Source organism: Pristis pectinata, chromosome 17 (genome assembly GCF_009764475.1).
Source record: "Pristis pectinata isolate sPriPec2 chromosome 17, sPriPec2.1.pri, whole genome shotgun sequence".
NCBI lineage: Eukaryota > Metazoa > Chordata > Chondrichthyes > Rhinopristiformes > Pristidae > Pristis > Pristis pectinata.
The window spans coordinates 8,985,194-9,008,794 of NC_067421.1; the positions used below are offsets into that span (position 1 = coordinate 8,985,194).

The 23,601-nt window shown below is 42.5% G+C and overlaps 2 protein-coding genes across 3 annotated transcripts in view; both read left to right on the forward strand.

Moving 5' to 3' along the window:
• The window catches only part of gcn1 (GCN1 activator of EIF2AK4), a 112,826-nt gene extending 111,230 nt beyond the window's left edge, over positions 1–1,596 (forward strand). The window contains exon 58 of the mRNA XM_052031982.1: positions 1,162–1,596. Coding sequence (XP_051887942.1) covers positions 1,162–1,287 — 126 coding nt within the window. The 3' untranslated portion in view covers positions 1,288–1,596. The remainder of the gene's footprint in view (positions 1–1,161) is intronic.
• A 4,206-nt stretch (positions 1,597–5,802) lies between these two features.
• rab35b (RAB35, member RAS oncogene family b) overlaps positions 5,803–23,601 on the forward strand; it is a 58,153-nt gene continuing 40,354 nt past the window's right edge. Inside the window, exon 1 of one of the 2 annotated variants that reach the window (XM_052032284.1) lies at positions 5,803–5,981. In XM_052032284.1, coding sequence (XP_051888244.1) covers positions 5,930–5,981 — 52 coding nt within the window. In that variant the 5' untranslated portion in view covers positions 5,803–5,929. The remainder of the gene's footprint in view (positions 5,982–23,601) is intronic. The other variant, XM_052032283.1, reaches the window with a different exon arrangement.

The following is a 23,601-nucleotide window of genomic DNA, read 5'->3' on the forward strand; positions in this document are numbered from 1 at the left end:
TCCCTATGACCCTGTGGGTGCTCTGGTTTCCTCCCACAGCAAAAAAAATGTGCAAGCTGATGGGTCAGTTGGCCACCATAAATTGCCCCTCGTGTGTAGGTGAGTGGTAGAATCTGGGGTAGGGGGTGGAGGCAAAGTTAATGGAATGTGGGGATAATAAAATAGGTTGGGATAGAATTAGTGTAAAAGTAAGGTTCGATGGGGTCAGTGTGCCGAAGGGCCTGTTTCCATGCTGTATCTCTTGAGGTCTTGTGGCATCAGAAGTTTGGGAAAGTCTGGTCATCTACCCAAGTGGGGAGGCTGATCAGTGTATTTCATTGCATTCCTTCAGGGATTAACTGAGCAGATAGAAGGCCTACACCCATGCTGTGATTTCACTGCATTTCCACATGTGTAATTTCAGTTTCACACCATGTCTGCAAGTACTTTGCTCTAAATTGGTCCCTACCTCCTGGGGTCTCGTATTTATTTTCTGCTTGACTTTGATCATACAAATGAATTACACCAAAGGAATAAGGGAATGTCAAATAACTGCTGGGATTATGATTTTCCCCACCGTATTATTTTGAAAAGTATCTGTCCTGAAGGAAGGATGTACTTGCCTCAGTGTTGGTGTAGCACAGTTCACCAGATTGATTCCTGGCCTGGGTAAATAGTCCTAGAAATAGTTAGTGGGTAAGATTGACCTGTACTTGCTGCAGTTTATAAGAATGAAAGCCAGCAGTTCATAGTCGGAAGCTACTTCCTCTGGGCAGAATATTTTGGAATTGGAAGGCATTGTTGAGAAGGAGAGGATTGACCATGAAAGGCTGGGATGAGAAATTTCTTGGTAAAATCTTTGGAATTCTCTTCCTTGAAGGCTTGCTTCTGTTTAGTCACTGAGTATATTCAAGTTTGAATCGATAGATTTTTGGACACTGAGATTTGAAGCATATGAGATCAGACAGGGATATGTTCTCTAGAATACTGAGTGCTGCAGTGAACTCAATGGGGGGAGTGGCCTGTTCTTGTAAATGCTTGCCTTTCCCTTTATTTTATTGCTTTGTTGTCAATATAGTTTCGAAATAAATTGCTCCTGAGCTTCTGGAATTCTTGAGATTTGAGATCTCCACGTACTTAAAATAGTGAAAAGTAAACTTATTTTTTTTTCTTTCACCATAGAATATTTCTAAAATTCTTGATACTGCAAGTCTGGATCTATTGACTGAAAGCTATCGACGAAGCTTGAAGAAGCTTGCCAGCCAGGCAGACTCAATGGAACAGGTCGATGACACCATTCTGACATGAAGAGTTGAATGATATTTTTGCTGCATAAATTTAAGTGAAAAGTTATAACTTTAATTTTGTTTCTAAGTGCAGTCACCATTATGACAGGCTGTTGGAATTGGACATGAGACTGCTTTAGTATTGCTGCACTTGGTTTGTGTAAAAAATGAATAGAGATGTTTGTGGTGTCACGACAAAAGTTGCCATTAACAACCTTTAATGGGAGAGCAAGAGACTGCTTATAAAGATCCAGAGAATGACAGCCTTCAGGTTTTCCAAAAAAGTAATCATTCAATAAAAACTTTAACTGGTTGAATGTCTTATACCTAACTTCCCTTGTGGTTTGTGAATGACCTCTGTTTGGGAATTGCTGCAGCTTAATTTTTTTTCACATGCAAGCATGCTCACTGACACAGGAACATCAAGTGCAGTCAGGCATGTGCACGCATTGAGACATACAAACAGACTGACATGTACAGATGTGTGCGCACAGACAGTTATGCACACAAGGTCGGTGCAGCAGTTGCGGTGTTGCCTCAGTTCCAGTGACCAGGATTCGAACCAGACTTTGGGCACTGTGGAGTTTACCTTTGACCATGTGAGCTTCTTGGGTTAATTCCCCTAAGTGTAAGTAGGTGGGAAAAAGAATCAAAGGAAAGTTGATGGGCACATGAGAAAGAAATTGCAGGGTTACAGGAAAATAAGAGGGGCAATGGGATTGTTGGGATTTCTCTGCTGGGAGCAAGCATGGAACCAATGGGCCAAATGGCCTCTTTCTCTGCAAGTGTGCATATGGACTTCAGTTAGCAAGGGGAGAATAATCCTTGGGATATTTCCCAACTACTACTTTGTGGTTGAAGTCAACCACAGTAAGATTTGGAGAAGTGATCAATCATAGCTGAAAGTTGTGTTGGCCTTTCACAAGAACTTGATTGTAGTTCCAGTAAACTGGAAAGGCTGGGGTTTTCTCCTTGGGTATGTGTCTGGGAGGAGATTTGATAAAGATGTACAAGATCATGACTTGTTTAGATGAAGTGAACAGAGAGTAGCTGTTCCCTTCAGCAGATGGTTCAAGGGGAACAAATTAAAATTTGGGGTAACAGGAGAAAAAGGGGGGAAATCTTTTTACTCAGATTAATTATGACCTGGAATTCACTAAGGGAGGTGAAAGCAATTATTTGGTGCCTTGAAATGGGTGGTTGAGTTAGAATGATTGTGGAAATGAGTAGAAATGGCAGGATTGTGCTAGACGGGTTGAATGTTCTTTGGTGCCACAAAATGTAATGACTCCATGACTTCTAAAATTGAAATTTGATTGGCAAAGCCCATACAAAACAATTTGCCCTTCTGCCAACAGTCCCATATGGTTTAGGATTTCTGTTATTGAAAAGTAAAATTTAGTGGTCCAGTATGACTTAAGATACTGGATGCCAATCTTCCTGTTCAGCATTAGAGATGTGGCTGTGAATCCTAAACCTATCTCGACAGCTTAAAAGGAGTGGCTGAGATGTAATCACAGAGTTTACTGTGAAATTAGAAACCCTACACTGTGATGACCAGGCATCCTTGGAGCAATGCTGCTAATGCTCCCTCTCCAACACATTGTTTTCCCTTTTCCTCTCTGTGAATATCCCCCAGCTGGGTCAAGTCCTAAATTGACTGGGCCAGTGGGGGACCAGGTTGGGCCCCCAACTCATCACATCGTTGGACCCAGTCCAATCTGTTGGGTCTGAAATTTACATCCAGGTCCACATCCAGCTCTGGACCCGGGGTACCTGTGGGCATGGATCTGTGACCATATAACATGGTGCATTGCTGGTGGGCAGAGGTCGGTTAGAAAACGTGATGCATTTTTGGTGAGCACAAATCATAGCACAGAAAGAGGCACTTTGGCCCACCACATCCATGCTAACCTTTTTGTCCATCTATGCTAATCCCATTTGCCCACATTAGGTCTGTATTCTTGCCTATTTAATTGCCTGACTAAATGTCTCTTAAATGTAGTGATTGTACCCAATTCTAGCATATATTCTGGCAGCAAATTCCAGATATTAACCACAACTTGCCCCTTTAAAACTCCTTCCTCATACCTTAAACCTATACCCTCTTGTTTTGAAAGCCTGACCATGAGGAAAAAATTCTATCTAACCTACCTGTGCCTCATATAGTCTTGCACTTCTATTGTCCAACCCTCAGCCTACTTCATTCCGGGGGGAAAAAAAGCCTGGCCTATCTAATCTCTCCCCATAATTAAACTCCTTCAATCCAGGCAACATCCTGGTAAATCTCCTCTGCACTCTCCAGCACAACCATATCCTTCCTAGAGTATGGCAATCAGAACTGCACACAACACTCCCAAGTGCGGTCCAATCAGTATTTTGTAAAGTTGTGTTGTAATGTCACAACTTCTATACTAGTGTCCTGATCTATGAAGGCAAGTATGCCCTATGCCGTCAGCATTCTATCTATCTGTGTTGTTGCTTTCAGGAAACTGGACTTGATCCCCAATATCCCTCTGTTCACCAACATTCCTTAGCACCCTCTCATTTACAGTATACTACCCCATTTGACTTCCCAAAGTTGCACTTATCAGGATTAAATACCATCTGCCATTGCTCTGCTCAACTTTCCATCTGATCTATATATTTCATTCTGTAGCCTAGGACAACCTTTCTTTTTCTCCATAAGGTTCTCCACTAATGGGTGCTGTAAAAGTGGGTACATTCTGTCTCTATAAGCTTTTACATTACTGGGACAGTCAAGATTGTCACTATAATAGCAGATGTATTAGTGGTATAGAGGGCTACCATGGGAGTACAACATCAGTGGGTGCAGGTAAGTCACTACAATTCTAGGATGTGGTACCAGTGAATCTGGCCTCTGTCCAAATTCAACTCTTATTAAAGACAGGCACATGTACGCAAATGTACAACCAGGGAGGTTCCCAAATAAAGTCGATTCTACAAAGTACCATGGTTTTTGAGGATGGACGGGGGCGAACTGTGTCCAACATCCTGAAAGGAGAGAGATGCAGACAACAAGCATTTTTAAAAGTACATCTATGGTTTTCATTGGGTGACTGAGAACGCAATAGTCATACAGCACAAATGAGTTATGGATCCAAATAATGTAAAGAAATACAGCAGTCAATTTACATACAGCAAGATCCCACAAACAGCAAAGATTTTTAAGAGAGCAGTGTTTTAACATTATTGGTTGAGGCATAATTATCGTATGTTGGTGTCAACTGTGCCTCAGTTGATGGCACTCAACTGCACTGGCTTTCAAATGCAATGCTAAAGAATATCTGTTATGTCACGTGGATGTAAATGATTCCCATGGCACTATTTTGAAGAACTGTTGTTATTCCGCATTGTCTTGCCCACTATGTATCCTTCACTCAACCTTTCTAAATATACATATCACATTGCTGTATGGAAATTGGCTATTGTCCTTCCTTCACTATTTCAAAACTATTTCAAAATCAAAAGACTGCAGGTGCTAAAAATCTGAAATAAAAATTTTAAAAATGCTGGAAAAATTCAGCAGGTCCGGCAGCATCTGTGGACAGAGAAAACCATCATTAATGTTTCGGGTCAAATGCCCTTCATCGGAAGTGGGAAAGTGTGAAAATAAATTAATTTTAAGTCAGTATGGGATGGATACGACAAGGGGAATATCTTCGATTGGTGGAGGGTCTAGCCTCTGAAAAGGATATGAAAAGCACTTTATACGTGGTGCAAACTTGTCTTCGTTTACCGAGAGAACTACCTTGAAGCAAATTGAGGTTTATATTTAATTATGTAAGCTGATGCATTCACTTCTCAAAGGTATTAACATATTTAAGTGGTTAACTCTTGGCAGTCTTCCTGTACTGTACAGAGTGATTGGTCATGTAGCATTAGGAAAGCTAGGGTTTCTCCTCATGCCAGCATTGAGCCAGCCAGAAAAGTGGCAGGACGTGGCTTTTCAAGTTCAAAACATTTTAGGTTTGGTCGTCACCAATATTTCGATATTTCCTTGCACTTTATGAAGCGATTTCACCGAAAAAAAATTGAATGTCAGGTTCAATCCTGGACGCAGATTCTACTCCATCCAAGTTGTCAACCGAGGCAAGGATTTTGCAAACTTTTCAGAACATGGGAGCCAAAATATTAGCCCAATCGAACACTTTACAGCTACCATCCGTCACAAGCCGACTTCTTGGACCTTAGGAACTTCCCACAGAACTTCTCCTCACCTCCATGCTCACCGAGCCCCAGGCGAGGAAACAGCCGAGTGCTTCCGGAACCGAGAGCCGAGCCGAGCCGAACCGAACCCGCGGAAATAACCGAACTCGGTGACCGAAGAGCCGAACGTTTCCGGCGGCGATCGAGTTCAAAGGAGCGGAGCGAAAGAGCCTCCGGAAATAGCCGAACATCCGAGCGAGGAGCGGAACGTGACCGAGAGCAGCCGAAGCGAAGGAGCGCGCGGAAGCTGCCCGAGCCGTTTCCGGAAGTAGCCTCGGAGTACGCAGAGAGACGCCGCTGGGAGCCGAGCGTTTCCGGAAAATAGCCGATCGGAGCGGGAGCCGGAGAGCCGAAGCCGCCCCTGCTCAAAGACTCGAAGGAAGCGGCGCCGTCACCGAGACACTGAGCCCAGCTGCCCGCTCAGCGCCGCGAACATGGCCAGGGATTATGACCACCTCTTCAAGCTCCTCATCATTGGGGACAGCGGTAAGAAGCAACGGGGGAAACGGAGTGGCGGAACCGGGGCGGCGGCAGCAGGAAACAGGCCAAGTGGAAGGCCCGACACTGGTGGCGGAATAGGCCGGGTAATGGAAGCCCGAGGCAGAGGGAGGGAGGGAGGGAGGGGCGGACAGGCCGCAGCCGCCGGAGGCACCCGCTTTCCTGTCAGAAGAAGTCTTCCGGGGTGGCATGAGCCCGTTCCGAAAGAGGGCAGGGACGCGGGGAGGCTCAGTGAGAGAGGGTCCGGGACGGGGCAGACCCTCAGGGAGGGAGGGAGAGAGTCCGGGACGGAGCAGACCCTCAGGGAGTGAGTGAGGGAGAGTCCGGGACGGGGCAGACCCTCGGGAGGGAGGGAGAGAGTCCGGGACGGGGCAGACTCTCAGGGAGGGAGAGAGAGTCCGGGACGGGCAGACTCTGAGGGAAGGAGAGTCCGGGACGGGGCAGACCCTCAGGGAGGGAGTGAGGGAGAGTCCGGGACGGGGCAGACCCTCAGGGAGGGATGTGAGGGAGAGTCCGGGACGGGGCAGACCCTGAGTGACGGAGGGAGTGAGGGAGAGTCCGGACGGGGCAGACTCTCAGGGAGGGAGAGAGTCCGGGACGGGGCAGACCCTGAGGGAGGGAGGGAGGGGGCAGACTCTGAGGGAAGGAAAGTCCGGGACGGGGCAGACCCTCAGGGAGTGAGTGAGTGAGGGAGGGAGAGTCCGGGACGGGGCAGACTCTCAGGGAGGGAGGGAGAGTCCGGGACGGAGCAGACCCTCAGGGAGTGAGTGAGGGAGAGTCTGGGACGGGGCAGGCCCTCAGGGAGTGAGAGGGCGAGGGTCTGGGATGGGGCAGACTCTTGGTGAGTGAGGGAGTGTATGTCCAGATAGGGGCAACTCAGTAAATGGGAGTCTGGACTCTTGTGTGGTTGGGGGAAAAGGGGAACAAGTGATTGATTGTCAGGGAACAAGAAGTTTCATGCGAGTCTGTGCCCCTGATGGTAAATTAATGCGTGAGTAAATTTTATAGTGTATTCACTGATAGTGAGAAACCTCATGTATCGTGTTTTAAAGAATCTTGGTATAAAACTGCTGCATCAAAAAGTGTGTATGTCTGAGAATAGGCTAAGTTGTGTGTATTGGGGTGAACTTGGCAAAGAACTGCAATAATAATGAAAGCCTAAATGTGTGACAAATGTCAAGGAGGTGATTCCATGGTTAGATAAGGTAAAGATGAGCTAAGTGTGCAAGTGGAATGGAAGTTGATCATTGAGTATAAGTGCCTAGAGATGGTGTCATGTCTCTGTGAGGATGTAAACTTGAGAATGGGTCAGTGTCAATAAATGTTCCCAGGCATAAGTACAGTGGGGAGTGTGCCTGAGCACTGGGCCTGTTGTGTGTCTGCTTGCCCCAGCAAAGGGGTTCTTTATGTGTGAGTTTCTTTATCAAGGCACAAGGATGTGACTAGTATTGTACATGTGTGAATGGATGTGTCAAGGGAAGGGACTGATTGCAAATGTAAAAACAAGTGAGGATGGGAACCAAATGGATGTGTTGTTGAGTGGGAATGAATTGGGGAGGTGTTTACACATGCATATGGAAGGGAGGTGAGCAATGTGGAAATCTCGAGTTTAGAATCCAGAAGGCTGAAGGAACAACTCACAGGGTGGCTCATGGTCTGAGCAGAACAGCAGATTCCCCAGAGGTGGCCTTTTAAAATACCTAGTTCATTTACCTAGTAAGTTGTCGACCCAAATCGTCGACTATTTCTTTCCCTCCATAGATGCTGCTCGACCCACTGAGTTCCTCCCTTCTGCAGTCTCTTGTCTCTGCCATTTATGTTAATCCAGTAGTTCAGTGGTGAACATTAACGATACTAATTTTTCACTCCAGGATTAACCAAACTTAAATTATCTAGCTTCCAGGGTGGGATTTGAACTTGTGTCCTCGGATCGTTAGGCCAAGCCTCTGGATTCATAACTAGTACCACTGTAATCGCTAGAAGTTGGACAAGCAGGCTGACAAGTTATTGGAGATGACGAGAGGAGATGGGTGTCCTATTGCTGCTCGCCAATGTAGCATAAGTGTTGAGGGAGGGTAGTCTCATCATTCACGTCAAAGGTAGAGATGACTGAGAAGAGATAATACAACCTTTAGTGTAAGAAGGTTGTGTTGGGGTAAAAACCTGCAACAAACAGTATTGGGTCATTGCGGTACCCGGTGATTTACTTCAATCCATTAAGATCAATGTCAGGGCTTGATGTCCAGGTGACATGGGCGTGTGTAGGAAGTCTTGTCTCTATTGAACTACTTGCCCTGAATTAGGTAAAACTCTGATCTGTTAGGCCCCCGGCTGTATACGACAGACTGAAGACTTGTTAATGCACAGCTTTACACAGCTGAGATTCACTTAATTGAAATATACTGCATGGTTTGTACAGTGACTGACTGTATTCAGTGATGATGGGTAAATTATAGGGCTAATGATCTAGGTTCCAACTGCTCCATAAGTATTTAACAGTTTGTATTAGCTCAACAGTAAATCAGGAAGGAAAAGGCTTGTATCATTATGTTGTTAGAAGTCTAAATTGTTCACTAATGTCAATTCAACAAAGGAACCAATCCATCATTATCTGGTTTGGCACTTCTGTAACTCCCGTCTCTCACCAATAAATCAAATTTTTTTGCCTGCTCTTTACAAGTCATTCAGTATATCAAACTTACAAAAGGTGGGCTACTACCACTTTAGGGCAATTAGATATGAGTAATAAATGCCATTCTTGCTGTGAGCTTTTGTTTAAATTCAGAGGGCGTGTTAGGGCTGTGGTGATGAGAATGGAGAATTAAATCTTCCCACTTTTGGCATTTAAATTTTGGATAGATAAACATCTGGAAGCACAGTTGGAGATTTTCTTTCCAAATTTTGATGTCTTTGTGGGTGCCACCGAAAAATAGTTATGTACGTTATTGGCGATTATTGACAAGTCACTAATGTTGGTAACATCTTGAGATGAGATGTGTGTCACAGTAAAAGTGTATTGTCTCATCTGTCATTTAATTATTTTCTATATTGTCTTGGTACCACCAAATATGCTGAAGTGTACCCAGTTCCTTCAGCAAATAGAATGTATAATAAATTCTAATGTTGATAGATCTGATCAACTTCAAATTTTGCTGTGTTTGTTGTAAGGGTGGAAGAGGGGATTTTTTTGTGTTCTTGTGTTTAAGACAGTATGGGAGAATTAAAGTGGGAGTTCATTGCATTCTCACTTTTAAAGTGTTGACCATATTAATGATTTAATGACGTAAAGGCTGCGTCAATTCTATCTGTTTTACTATAAGCCAGCTCGGCTGAAAACAAGAAAATATCCAGGAAATAATCACAAAACAATCACTATTACAAGAGAAAAGCTACTAGCAAACTAATAGAACTAAAGGCTGATAAGTTCGCTGGATCATTAGCCGTGTTGAAGCAAGCGGCTGCGGAGGCAATGGATGCATTGGTCATAATCTTCCAAAACTCCTTGGATTCAGGAAAGATCAGAGCAGATTGGAAAAGCACTAGAAAGTAAGGAAACTGAAAGCAGGAAATTATAGACACTAGCCTGACATCTATCATGAGAAAATGCTAAAATCTATTTTGAAGCAGAATTCGCAGGATGTTGAGTAAAACTATCAAGTAAAGTGAACATGATTTTATGAAAGCAAAATGTTTGTCAGAATTCTTTGAGGATGCGATTGGAAAAAGGGGAACTAGTAGAAATAGTGTATTTGGATTTCTAAAAGGCGTTGATTAAGATGCCACAACATTTTACTGCTCAAAGCACTGGGGATAAGATATCAGTATTAGCTTAACAGGAAACAGATTTGAGAAATATGGGTCATATTGAAATTGGCAGGCTGTGTCGAGTGGGGTGCCACAGGAATCAACACTGAGCCTCAAATATTTCAATGATTTGAATGAACTGAACCCTTTCCAATTGTAGGAGAGGGAAAGAGAATGGTGAGGAGGACTCTTTGAATATATAAAGGGATATTGATTGGTTAAACAAAAGGGCAAACATTTGTAAATATGTGTTAATGTCAGTATATGTTAAGTGTGTCCAGGAAAATTTTCTCGAGCAGTTTGTAGATGCCCTACTGGAGAGGGGGCAACACGACCACTTGGGGAATGAGACTGAGCAAGGGACTGAAGCGCTTTGGGAACAGTGACCATAATTCTATTAGTTTTACAACACTTATGAAAAGCAATAGGATTGGTCCATGTTAAAGTCCTAAATTGGGGCAAGGCTAATTTTTATGGCATTAGACAGGAAGTTGCAAAAGTTGATTGGGAGGCTGTTAGCAGGTAAGGAGGCATCTGGCAAGTGGGAGGCTTGTAAAACTGAGATGGGGAGAGTTCAGGGTCAACGTGAGTGAAGGGCAAGGTTGGCACGATTAGGGAATCCTGACTGGTAAGGGAAATTGAGACTCTAGGCAGGAAAAAGGAGGCATAGGCAGCTAGGATCAAGCGAGTCTCTTGAGGAGTACAAGGGATATAGGAGTACACTTCTGAATGAAATCAGGAGGGCATAAAAGGGACATGAGGTATCCTTGACAGATAAAGGAGAATCCCAAAAGATTCTCTAGGTATTATTAAAGCAAAAGGGTGACTCGGCAGAGAATAGGTCCCCTTAAAGATCAGTGTGGTCTTCTATGTGTGGAGCCACGGGCGAGGACTTAAATGAATACCTCTCAGCTGTATTCACCGTGGAGAAGCTCATGGAAGCTAGGGAATTCAGAGAACAGTGATGTCCTGAAACATAGCAATATTACGAAAGAGGAAGGGTTGGTGGTTTTGAGGCATACAAAGGTGGTACTGGAAGACCAGAAGGTGGCTAATGTTGTCTTTATTTAAGAAAGGCTGCAGGGATAAGCCAGGGAACTCCAGTGAGCATGGATCAGTGGTGGGTAAGCTGCTAGAGTAGAGGGTATTCTGAGAAACAGAATCTACCTGCATTTGGAAAGGCAAGGACTGATTAGGGATAGTCAGCATGGCTTTGTGTGTGGGAAATCACGTCTCATTAATTTAATTGAGTTTTTTTTAAAAGAGGTGATGGAGAGGATTGATGAGGGCAGGGCAGTAGACATTGTCTTCATGGACTTCAGCAAGATTTTTGACAAGGTCACATATGATAGACTAGTCCGGAAGGTGAGATCACACTGGTTCCAGGTGAGCTAACCAGTTGAACGCAAAATTGACTTGGTAGAAGGAATAAGAGGTTGTTAGTGGAAGGTTGTTTTTCAGATTGGGAGCCTGTGACCATTGGTGTGCCGTTGGGATCTGTGCAGCGTCCCCTGCTGTTTGTCATGTATGTACATTAATGATGTGGACAGGAATGTGGGTGGCTTGATCAGTAGGTTTGCAGTGAAGTAAGATTATAACAGGATGCAGATCAACTGGGAAAGTGGACAAAGGAATGGCTAATGGAAGTTAACTCAGACAAGCGTGAAGTGATACATTTTGGGAAGTTAAACCAGGGCAGTGCTTACACAGTAAGTGACAGTGCTCTGAGGAGTGTTGTAACACAGAGTACCCCAGTAGTGAGAGAGACTCGGGGGTATATATATATTTCCCTGAAAGTGGCAACACAGGTAGACAAAGTGGTGAGGAAGATATACGGCATGTTTGCCTTAATTGGACAGGGCATTGAGTACAAGAGTTGGGACATCATGTTACAGCTGTATAGGCCATTAGTGAGACTGCATCTGGAATATTGTGTGCAGTTCTTGTTCCCATTCTACAGGAAGCATGTAATTAAGCTAAAGAGGGTGCAGAATAGATTCTCGAGGATGTTCCTGGGATTGGAGGGCTGGAGGTTGTATGGAGAGATGGGATAGGCTGGGATTGTTTTCCCTGAAGCGAAGGAGGCTGAGGGTGTCCTTGTAGAGGTTTATAAAATCATGAGGGGCATAGATAAGGTGGACGGTCACAGTCTTTTTCCCAGCTAGGGGATTCTAAAATTAGAGGGCATGGGTTTAAGGTGAGAGGGGAAAGATTTAAAAGGGACTTGAGCAAGATTTTCGCACAGAGGATGGTGGATATATGGAACAAGCTTCCATTGAAGGTGGTAGAGGTGAGTACAATTAAGATGTTTGAAAGATGTGTTCATGGATAGAAAAGGTTTAAAGCGATCTGGGCCAAGACACTTTGGTTGACACGGACCAGTTGGGCTGAAGGGCCTGTTTCTCTGCTGTATAACTCAGACTCTAATTTGAACAAGTGTGAGGTAATGCATTTGAGAACAGCAGAATGTTGTTTAAATGGAGAGGGGCTTCAGAGTGCTGCTGTAGAGAGGGATCTTGGTGTTCTCCTACATAAAATACATAGCATGCAGGTGCAGCAAGTAACTCTGAAGGCAAATGTAATGTTGATCCTTATTACAAAGGGGTACAGAGTATAAAAATAGAGAAGTCTTGTTTTGACCGTACAGGGCACTAATGAAATCATACCTGGCGTACCACATACAATCTTGGCCTCATTTTGGGAGGGATATACCTGCATTGGAGTTAGTTCAGAGCATGTTCGGATCCCCAGAATGAAGAGGTTGTCTTATAAGAAAACGTTGGGCTAAGTTGGTTTAGAAGAAAGAATTGTGATCTTACTGAACCATCCAAGATTCTCTGGGTACCTTGACAAGGAAAATACTGAAAGGTTGTTTTTCCCTCGGGAGGGAATCTAGAACTAGTGGGCTTCGATTCGGAATAAGGAGTCACCCATTTAAGATGGAGATAAGGAGGAATTTCTTCTCTTGGAGATCAAGAATCTTAGGACTTCCTACTCCAGAGAGCTGTGGAGACTGAGTCATTGAATAATATATTAAATGCCGCGATAGACACGTTTATTCAGTAGGGGAATCGTATTATGGGAAATAGACAGAAAAGTGGAGCGGAGGCCAGGATGATCTTGTCAAATGTGGAGCAGGCTGAAGAGGCTGTGTGGCAAACTCCAGTTATGTCTTGTGATTAGACGACAAGTAGCTTGGGATTTAAGAACCTAACTTGGAGGGACTGTGTTGCGAAGAAATAGGTTGGAATAATGCAGTGAGGTTTAATTCTAGAAGGTGTGAAAACCTAGTAATATTGATGGCTACGAAGACAAAAATGAGAGTCACCTGAAATTATTCAGCAAGATAATGACACCTTGTCACTATTTACTGCTGGTTGTCATACCCTTGCATGTTCATATGGTTCTGAATACTCAAATTGAGAAGAATTGTGACAGCCTGAACAAGGTGAGCTTACCTCATTGGTTCCATGCAAAATTGGGCCCGAGGATGAGACCGCTGGTCTAGTGGATGATAATGTATGATGTCGAGACTGACAACATAGAATGTGCTCTCATAAACTTTATTTACTGAATCATAGAGTCATACAGCCCGTGGAAACAGACCCTTCGGCCCACCAGGTCTATGCCAATCACCTGGTACCCATTTACACTAATCCTACACTAATTCCATTTTTATTCTCTCCACTAAATGAAAACTTTGAAGCAGAAATCCACTGTTTTCATAGTGAATAACAGAGCTGTGTTCACATGTCCCATTGGAAAGAGGTTGTGCTGTCTTCTAGTGTGCTGTTTACAGCTCACTTGTTAGTCTGTTGTGGAGGGTATGGGGTAATGTATGGGAAGAGAAATGGTTTTTGAATTGCGGCTTCAGTTTGTGAAGTTCAGCTGTTGATAAGTTGCTTTTGATTGGTTTATCTTAATTAGACAGAGAGGAAGAGGACGATAGGGGAGGAGAAAACCAGTAATCATAAATTGAGCAACACACACACACACACACACACACACACACACACACACACAATGCTGGAGGAACTCAGCAGGTCAGGCAGCGTCTGGAGGGAAATAAACATTCGATGTTTCAGGTTGAGGCCCTTTGTCAGGACTGGAAAGGAAGAGGGCAGACACCAGAATAAGAATGTTGGGGGAGGGGGAGAAGCACAAGCGGGCAGGTGAATGGTGAGTCCAGGGGAGGGGGGATGAAAGGGAGTGATGTAAGAAGCTGCGAGGTGATGGGTAGAAGAGGGAAAAGGGCTGAAGAAGAAGGAATCCATTAGGAGAGGACGGTGGACCATGGAATAAAGGGAAGCAGGTGGGGAATAGGTGGGGGGAGGGGAAAGAGGAGGAGTGAGGGGACCACAGGAATGAGGGAAGACAAAGGGGCGGGGGGGGGGGGAAGAAAAAAATAACATTGAATTCAGTCTTGTAGCTTGGGTCAGATTGAATGAGGCAAAACTGACTGAAGGACTGCATCCATGAGATGGAGGCAAGCTTGGACTGGGAGGGTGGGCTGGTGAAAAGCTTTAAATGTTTCAGCTTATTCCTAATTAACTGCTATGTACTCTTGCTGGTTTACTTTGAGTTTTGGTTGGAAAAAACAATTGGAAACACAGTGAGCTTCGAACATGTTCTTTGTGCATATGTTGGGTACTAATCTGCCAGCTTCCAACAGTTGTCCTATGCTGTCCCTGGCTATGTTCCAGCAGTTTTTGAATTGTGTGATTTTTGGAATATCACCAGGAGAGGTTTAGTGGGATGAGGCTTGATGAGATGTTAGAGGGAATGGAGGCAAGTTCAAATGATTTGGGATGTTAAAATCACAGCATACTTCAGTTGAACAATAACTAATGTAGTACAAATAAGTCAAAAAGTGCAGTTCTTGTGTAAAATGTGATATTATTTAAAGTGTAAATAGCAGGATGGTTCTGCTTACATGTAACATGCTAATTCCCAGTGAAAGAGTTGGGAAAGACTTGGAGTTGATTACCATGATGCTCACTTCCTGGTCTTAGAAACATGTCTCATCTGGAGGGCAGGTAACTAATATAGACTAATCCTTGAATAATACTTGCTATTATTTTGTGATTCTCTATACAAGGCAGCGATAATGACTGAGTAACCAACCATTTAGCTATAAGTATGGTCAACAAAAACATGGTTTAGTTTATAGGAGGGAAGCCACAAAAGTAGGTCTTCCTTTCTCTCACAACAAACAATCTGCTAGCAGAACTCAGCAGGTCGAGCAGCATCTATGAGAGGAAAGGAACTGTTGACATTTTGGTCGAAACCCTGCATCGGGATGTTTCTTTCTCTCGTCCCAAACAATTGTGTAATGGTTTTATTGCTGGCTATTAATCCAGAGTTCAGGTTCCCTCGGTATCACTTGGCTGCAGATTTTGTGATGTTTGTTTTCCCTTATTCACACATGGATAAAAGAGCTGAATTCCTGAGGTGAGACTGATTACTCATGATATTAAGTAGCATTTGGCTGAATGTAGTATTAAGTTAACAAAGTTCAATCTTCAATGGGTTAGAATTGGATCTAGCAAAAAGAGGGAGGTTGATGCCAATGGTGGTTATTGCAAATCAACCAACACAGTCCCAGGATGTCTTTGATGATATTGGAAGCGTGACTGCTCACTGAATTTTAACTGTCAGCTGTACTTGCAAGTAAAGATAATGAAGTGATTAGCCCACATGCAGCAAGACCCAGACCCAGATAACATCCAGGATTGACAAGTAACATTCATGCCTCAGAAGCATTGACCACTAATGGGAGAACTTAACTATCTCCCTTTGGTAGTTAATAGCAATGCTATTGCCATCTTCCTCATCTTCAACATCCTGAGACCCACCATTGACCAGCAGGTCAAATGGGAGAGCCACATAAATGCTGTGAATGTAGTCTAAACCTTGGGATGGGTGTTTTGTGGTGAGTGGCAACCCTTTTGACTCCCCAAAGCACAGATCAGAAGATTGTCCTTTTACATACATTAGCTGCAATAATCTAAATTCAACATTCAGGATAACAACAGAAAATGCTGGAAATATCCAGCAGGTCAGGGAGCATCTGCAGAGAGGGAAACAGATTTCGGATTATTGGCCAATCATCAGAATTGTGAAAAATTAGGAATGAAACATGTTTTGTATCACAGAGAAAGGGAGGAGAGGCAGGGAGGACAAAAGAGAGGTCTGAGGTAAGGTGGAAACCAGGAAAGAATGAATGATAAGTTGATACCTTTTGTTATTCACCAACCTTTACCATTCTCTCGCTGCTGCTGTAAAGGCTAGTGCATAACAGAAGATATCTGGGGAGAGGTGAAATAGGAAATCTGAAAAGTGGCAGAAGAGGAGAGATGAAAATAAACTAAATGCCTGATTGGCCAATAATCTGAAACTTGAATTAATTGTCGTGTCCAGAAGATTGTAATATGCCTAGTCAAAAGATAAGGTGCTGTTCTTCAAGCTCGTGTATTTAAACTAGTTATTGTGTAAATTCACAGATACAAAAATCTAAGAACTCTGTGAACTAGACTCTCCTTTGTAGGAAGTGTATCAGAATTTGGGTTATGAATCTACAGATGCCATCCTCATTAAGGAAGTTGCTGTTAGATTAGCCCAAGGTCATTCTGCAGTTCAAAAAGCAACAAAACACAGGTGCTGGAAATCTGAAACAAAGGGAATGTTGGAAATTCATAGCAGGTTGGACAGAGTTAATATTTCAGGTTGATGATCTTCTGTCAGAGCTGGGCATGGATCTGATGAAAGGTCATTGGACTGACTTATTAAGTCTTTTTCTGTCTCCACAGATTCTGCCTGACCTGCTTAGTATTTCCAGTGTTTTCTCTATTTCATTTAAATGTTTGTCCCCCATACCACTACCTCCACTCACAGATTTTCCAGCCAGAGATTGTTTGATGCAAGAGCTGAGAACTCTGGCTGACTAATTAATCACCTTTAATCCTCTACCTTCCTCACAACAGTTCAAAGTGAATGTTGATCCTCACGTTACAATCCATTTCCTCACTGCTCTTACACATTCTAAGGAACTCGTCCTAGTACACAAGGTGAGATATATTTTCCGCAGTGTTCTGTTTCACCAAGTTGGTGTGTTTGTTGCTGAGGTTGTCCAGAGTAGTTGTAGATGGGGTGGGAGGGAAGGGAAAAACTGCAGATGCTGAGAAATGAAATAAAAACAGAAAATGCTGGAAATGTTCAGCAGGTCATGCAACATCTGTGGGATGAGAAATGAGGCTAATATTTCAGGTCCAGCGTAGTGTTGGTGAATGGGAATGAGAGCTGGCGGTTGTCAGCAGGAGCAAAGTGTGGCACCAAGAATAAACAGTTGTTGCAGTTGGAGGAGGATATGATCAAGAATATTCTGATACAAATCTGGTAAGGTAGAAAGGATTGGAGCAATTGAGATGGTATCTGGGAGAAAACAAAATTTAGTTAGCTAGTAAAGGCACAAGAGAGCAAATAACTGTCCTGTCAGCTGAAAACCAGTTGAATTTCATTCTTGTGACCTGGAATTGGCCTTTCTGCCCTGGGGAAAAAGACTGACCATCTACCCTATCTATGCCTCTCATAATTTTATATACTTCTATCAGGTCGCTCCTTGGCCTCTGACACTCCAGTGAAAACAATCCAAGTTTGTCCAACCTCCCCTTGTAGCTAATACTTTCTACTCCAGGTGACATTCTGGTAAACATCTTCTGCACCCTCTCCATAGCTTCCACGTCCTTCCTATAGCGTGGCAGCCAGAACTACACCTGATACTCCAAATGTGGCCTAACAGAAGTTTTATACAGCTGCTGCATTACTTCCCAACTTTTATACTCTACCCCATAGTTGACTAGCTTGCTGACACTGGCTAATGAATCATTCAGTGCTGAATGCAGATTGAGCAGTTAACAGGTTCCATGTGAGTGCTAAAATAAGGTTCACTTGCTCTATTTCTTGAACATCTAGAAAAGAATTTTAAATGATCAAGGCATTTGCAATAATCCCTCTTGTGAAGTGCATTATAACAGAAGTATGATCAGAACAGAATCTACTACGTCAAAGCAGCCCACTCCAACTAGGCTTTGTCATGGTTTTTGCTCCACCTGAGCTTCCTGGCACTCTTTTGCATGCTGTCGGCAAATTTTTCCATTCCTTTCTACTTTCCTCTTGGTCAACATTCTATGCACTGTGAGTAAAGACGTTTCTCCAGAGATACTAGAATTTTCTGTGTCTATCTTATATTTATGATGTCTGGTTTTAGAATACCCCAGCGTAAACACTTCTGTATTAGGTCACCTCTCAGCCTCTGAACACTGCATGCTAGCAAGAAATCCACCTATTGTCTGGTTCGTGTTTGCTGTTTGAGTCTCTTAGCAGCAGAGTAGACAAAGTGAGAAAGGTTTATATACAGTAGAGAATTGTTTTGAATCATTCTTAAAGGCTTTGGACATGATTGGAAAGGCCAATAGTTTCCCTTCTTGCCCTTATCTTATTACCCTTAACAAACTGAACTGGGGACCTTGAACTACTGTTGCTCCCATGGTGAAGGCAGCCCTGTGTCCTTTTGGGTACAGTGTTTATAGAATATAGAATATTACAGCACAGTACAGGTCCTTCGGCCCTCAATGTAGTGCTGACATTTTATCCTGCTCTAATATCTATCTAACCCTTCCCTCCCACATAGCCCTCCATTTCTCTATCATTCATGTGTCTATCTAAGAGTCTCTTAAATGTCCCTAATGTATCTGCCCCCATAACCTCTGCCAGCAGTGCATTCCACACACCCACCACTCTGTAAAAAAAAACTTACCCCTGACATCCCCCTTATCTACCTTATATCTTCCTCCAATCATCTTCAAATTATGCCCCCTCGTGTTGGCATGATTATTCTTAATACCTAAATTCAGAAAATGAATGTTAATATGATTTTTAATCTTGGATGCCAAAAAAATAGTGGAGATGCTCTCAGCAAGGTCAGATCCCGATGTTAGTCCATGTGCATTTCTGTGTCATTTCATGCTCAGTTGTTGATGGCCTGATGTTTTCAAGCGCACCCACTACAACCCAGGCTGTTAACCAGGATATTTCACACAGGGCAACTTTGGTTTTCAAGGAAGAAAACTTTCGCCTCAAAAATACAGTTTGTGTTTGACTATTTAGACCTAGCAACTGAGGAATGGTGATACATTTCCCAAGTCTGGATAGTGTGCGACTTGGGGAGGACCTTGCACATTACCGTGCACCTGCTTCTCGGGTGCTTCTAGGCAATGGAGGTCATGGGCTTGGGATGTGCAGTTGAAAAAGACACAGCTACACTGCATTTTGTAGGTGTTATGTACAGCAGCCACTATGTGCTGGGTCTGGAGGAAGTCATTGTTAGGGGTAATGGGTCGGGTGCTGGTCAGTTGGATAACTCTGTCCTGTGTATTGTTGAGCTTGTGTGTTGTTGGAATTACAGTCATCTAGGCAAGTGGAGAATGTTCCATCACCTTACTGATGTGCATTATAAATGGTGGAAAGGCTTTGGGTCAGAAGCAGAGTCAGTCATCTCCAGGTACTCTGCTGTTGGCCACATTATTTATGGTGCTGTTAAGATTCTAGTCAGTAATGATCCCCGGTTAAGAAAATAGGATTACGAGTAGTCCATAACAATCGCTCAAGCCTACTGCACCATTCAATAAAACCATGGTTAATCCCATTCTTCATCCACATTCCTGTCCTCTTGATCCATAAAAATCTATCAATTTTAGAGTTCAATATACCCATGGGGTACACTCTGCCATCTGGGTTAGTGAGTATACACATATCTCTTCACATAGCCCCTTACGATCATGACCCTAGGGCTAAACAATTCAGCTCAAATAAACGGCCTCTTGGCAATCCCTGACTCTTGTATGCCTCAGTGAGATCACCTCTTATTCTTAAATTTCATTGTGCATAGGTTATTCTTACTCAGAATTCTTCACATAGGCCTATCTCATTGTTTTGGGAATAGATCATGAATCTTCCCTGCACTGTCAGTCAGTAAGGAAATCTTTCAAACAAACAGAAAATGCTGGAAACAGCAAGCAGGTCAGGCAGCAGCACTGCTGAGGGTCATCAACCAAAAACATTATTTTCTTATTAAGTACCAAGCTCTTAATTTCCATTTTAAAAAAAAGGGCAGAAATATTTATTTAATGCCTCAGCAATTTTTATTATAATTTCTCCTGTCTCTTTCTCAAAGGAACCCTCATTTAGTTTTGCTACCGTTATTGCATTATCAAACTAATAGAAGTTTTTGTTGTTTTTTCTAATTTGCTTTACTGTTCTCAATTCTCCCTCTTAGTTTTCCATCATTACTGGTGGTTATTAAACCTCTCAAACTTAAGGCATGCTGCTTTTCTTGCACATGTTGTAGGCTTTTAAGTTAATGCTATCCTTAAATACCTTGACTAGCTATAGCTTTTCCTGATGAAGTTTTATTTCTCAATGGAATATAGATTTATTGGAAGTATTTCTTTAAATATTTGTCATGGTTTATCTGTGGTCAATCTAACACAGCTACCTTACTCGTAAATAATGAGCAGTTGGCTGAATATGAGAATGGTGCATCATTGTGACTGAGGTATTTTAGAGAAGGGAAGTATTGCTTAATTTACTGAAGTTACTGGGAAGCTAACACAAACGGGCTGTGCTCCTGAATAATGTTTCTCTCCTGCCCTAAGTACTATGGGAATATCTATGGGAATATTGAATAACTAAAGAAGGAAGGATTGGAGTACATGCCATAATTTCAAAGATGGTATATACATTGCTATAGGGCAGATTTTTCTTATAGCTTGGAGAAAGCAACCTTTCAACCCAATAATTGATTGGTCTTTAGAATTAGAAGCAAGTAAGGAGAAAAATTTATAACTTAAGATTCAATGTTTTATAAACCAACGATTAATACATTTCTGACTACCTATGAGTTCGCAAAAATATTGAAACCAAAGTCGTTCTGGATGGCTTCCATCATTTTGTTATTTAAATTATTGGCTGCTGCATCTAATTTAATGTCCCTACAATCTTCATGTTTTAAGTATCAGCTGGTATACATTAGATTGTGAGCCTGCTTAAATGTGCTGAACAATAAGCAGCCTGCCTCTTTTAATATACATAAGCTGCTAATATGCTATAGAGCACAAGCCACATGAAGGTTTGAAATCCTAGCAGCAGAAACTGCACTTCAGTATTTCATAGTATTTGTATGGGTTTGGAGCAACCCTGAGGTAGAAGCAGGAAAGAGAGATGTAGTTCCATTGGTCCAAGATTGTTGTGCTGCAAGAGATTTTCTGTTGGTAAACAGAAGAGGAAGTAATTTTGGGCATTCACTGACTTTGCAAGTTTGCATCATATATAAGTAATAAACCATTTCTACTGCATTCTACCTTTGCAATGTGGAGTAATTGTTTGCAGCTTGGATTGTTCCTCCAAAGCAAAGCTTTTACACTGTTCAAGATAACTGCTTGGCCTGTTTGACTAAAAGAGAGTTTGCACTTATTACACTTGGCAAGACCTCTTCTCTCAGTGCAGCAGGTTCTGTGAATTACTCAACGTGAAATCATTATTGCTGTCTCCGTAGAAATAAGAGTAGGCCATCTTGCCTCTTGAGGCTTTCTGCCATTCAGTGAGATCATAGCAGATGTCTAACCTAATTCCATATTGTCCACTTTGCCTTGTATCCACAGTCACCCCTAGTTCTAAATTTTCCACAAGAGGAAACATCCTTTCCTCATTCACCCTGTCAAGGTCCCTCAGAATCTTGCATGTTTCAATCAAGCCTTCCCTTACTCTTCTAACTTCAGTGGTTACAAACGTAGCCTGTCTACTCTTTTCTCATAAGGGATCCCAGCCATTCTGGCTATTAGTATGGTAAACCTCTGAACTGCTTCCAAAGCATTAATACCCTTCCTTAAACTACGAGACCAATACTGAACTATCATTCAGATATTATCTCATCAGTACTGAAGCATATGTATTTAGTCCCCATAGCAATAAACAATGACATTCTGATGGGTTTCTTAATTACTTGCTCTACCTGCATACTAGCCTTCTGCAAGCGATGAAGTAGGACACCTAGATCCTGCTACATCTTGGAGCTCTCAGCATTTAGATAATATGCTTTTATTTATTTTTGCTACCATACTGATCTTTTCCCACTCACTTAACCTATGTATAACTTCCTTGTGTCTTCACAATTTATTTTCCTACTTTGTGCCATCAGCAAACTTGCCTCATCCAATTCATTTCGATAAATTGTGGAAAAAAAAGTTGCATCTTGCCAACCAGGGAAAGACCCGTATATGTATAAGATAAGATCTTTATTAGTCACATGTACATCAAAACACACAGTGAAATACATCTTTTGCGTAGTGATTTTGGGGGGTAGACCGCAAGTGTCACCACGCTTCCGGCGCCAACACAACATGCCCATAACTTCCTAAACTGTACGTCTTTGGAATGTGGGAGGAAACCGGAGCACCCGGAGGAAACCCACGCAGACACGGAGAGAACATACAAACTCCTTACAGACAGTGGCCGGATTTGAACCTGGGTCGCTGGCGCTGTAAAGCATTGTGCTAAGCACTTTACAGTGTGTTTCCTGTTACCAGCCAATCTTCTATTCACACCAAATATTTTACCACCTCCATCATGAGCTTTTATTTTCTGCAAAAACCTATGAACCTATATAGGTTCAAGGATGACCTCCCACTTGGCTACACTGAAAACTGTGCCACAATTTCATCCATTCGCATCTACTAACATCGCTGCAATTTTAAGCTTCCGTGCACACAGCATACATGCAATTCAACTTAATTTTTTTAGTCACTGGCAACCTTGAATATATGGCTTTCTATCTGATCGAACTCATTTTGCTCTGTTTATTATAGTTGAGGCTGCCACCATGATCCTTATAGGAGGGCCACCTGGCAATTACAATACCTACCTGCCACCCTTGCAATTTAGAGTGGTATAGCTCCTGTGACCCAGCTCCAGTGCTGCCTGTGTGGAGTTTGCACATTCTCCCCATCACTGCATAGGTTTCTTCCAGGTATTCTGGTTTCCATCCATATCCAAAAGATGTATAGGTTGGTAGGTTAATTGGCCACTGTATATTGTCTTTAGCATATCAGGGAGTTGATGGGAATGTATGATTAGCCTGAGTAGGTGATGGCAGTCGGCACAGACTCGGTGTGCTGAAGGGTCCATTTTCATGCTGTGTGGCACCTGTGCACAGCCAGTTTCCAAACTGGTTATTAGGAATTTTTGTTCATTTCCATTAGGTTCAACTTTAGTTGATGATCTTTTTTAAGGGACTTCATCAAATGTCATCTGGAAGTCCCAAGAAACTAAAGGGCAGAAAACATTGGTAGGAGATATTTTTAGCCACCAAATAATAATTGCAACATTGAACATTGCATAGATGAGGAAATCCCATGATTTATAATGGAATGCGCTAATCATGGAAGACTCTAACCTATGTTGAGACTGGGTGAGTCAAATTTGCTGTAATAGGGAAAAAGATGAGTTAATGGAATGTATACCAGATGCTTTTCTAAATAAATGTTGATGAACCAATCAGAGAAAAGACTATTTTGGATCTCATTTTGTGGAATGAGAAAAAGTTGATTGACAATCTTGTTGTTCAGTGGCCTTTGGGGAAGAGTGACCATAGTATGATAGAATTTTACGCTGAGTCACAACTACAGTAATAAATCTAAACAAAGGAAAAAAAATTAATATAGATTTGACTGTGATTAATTCAAAGAATACA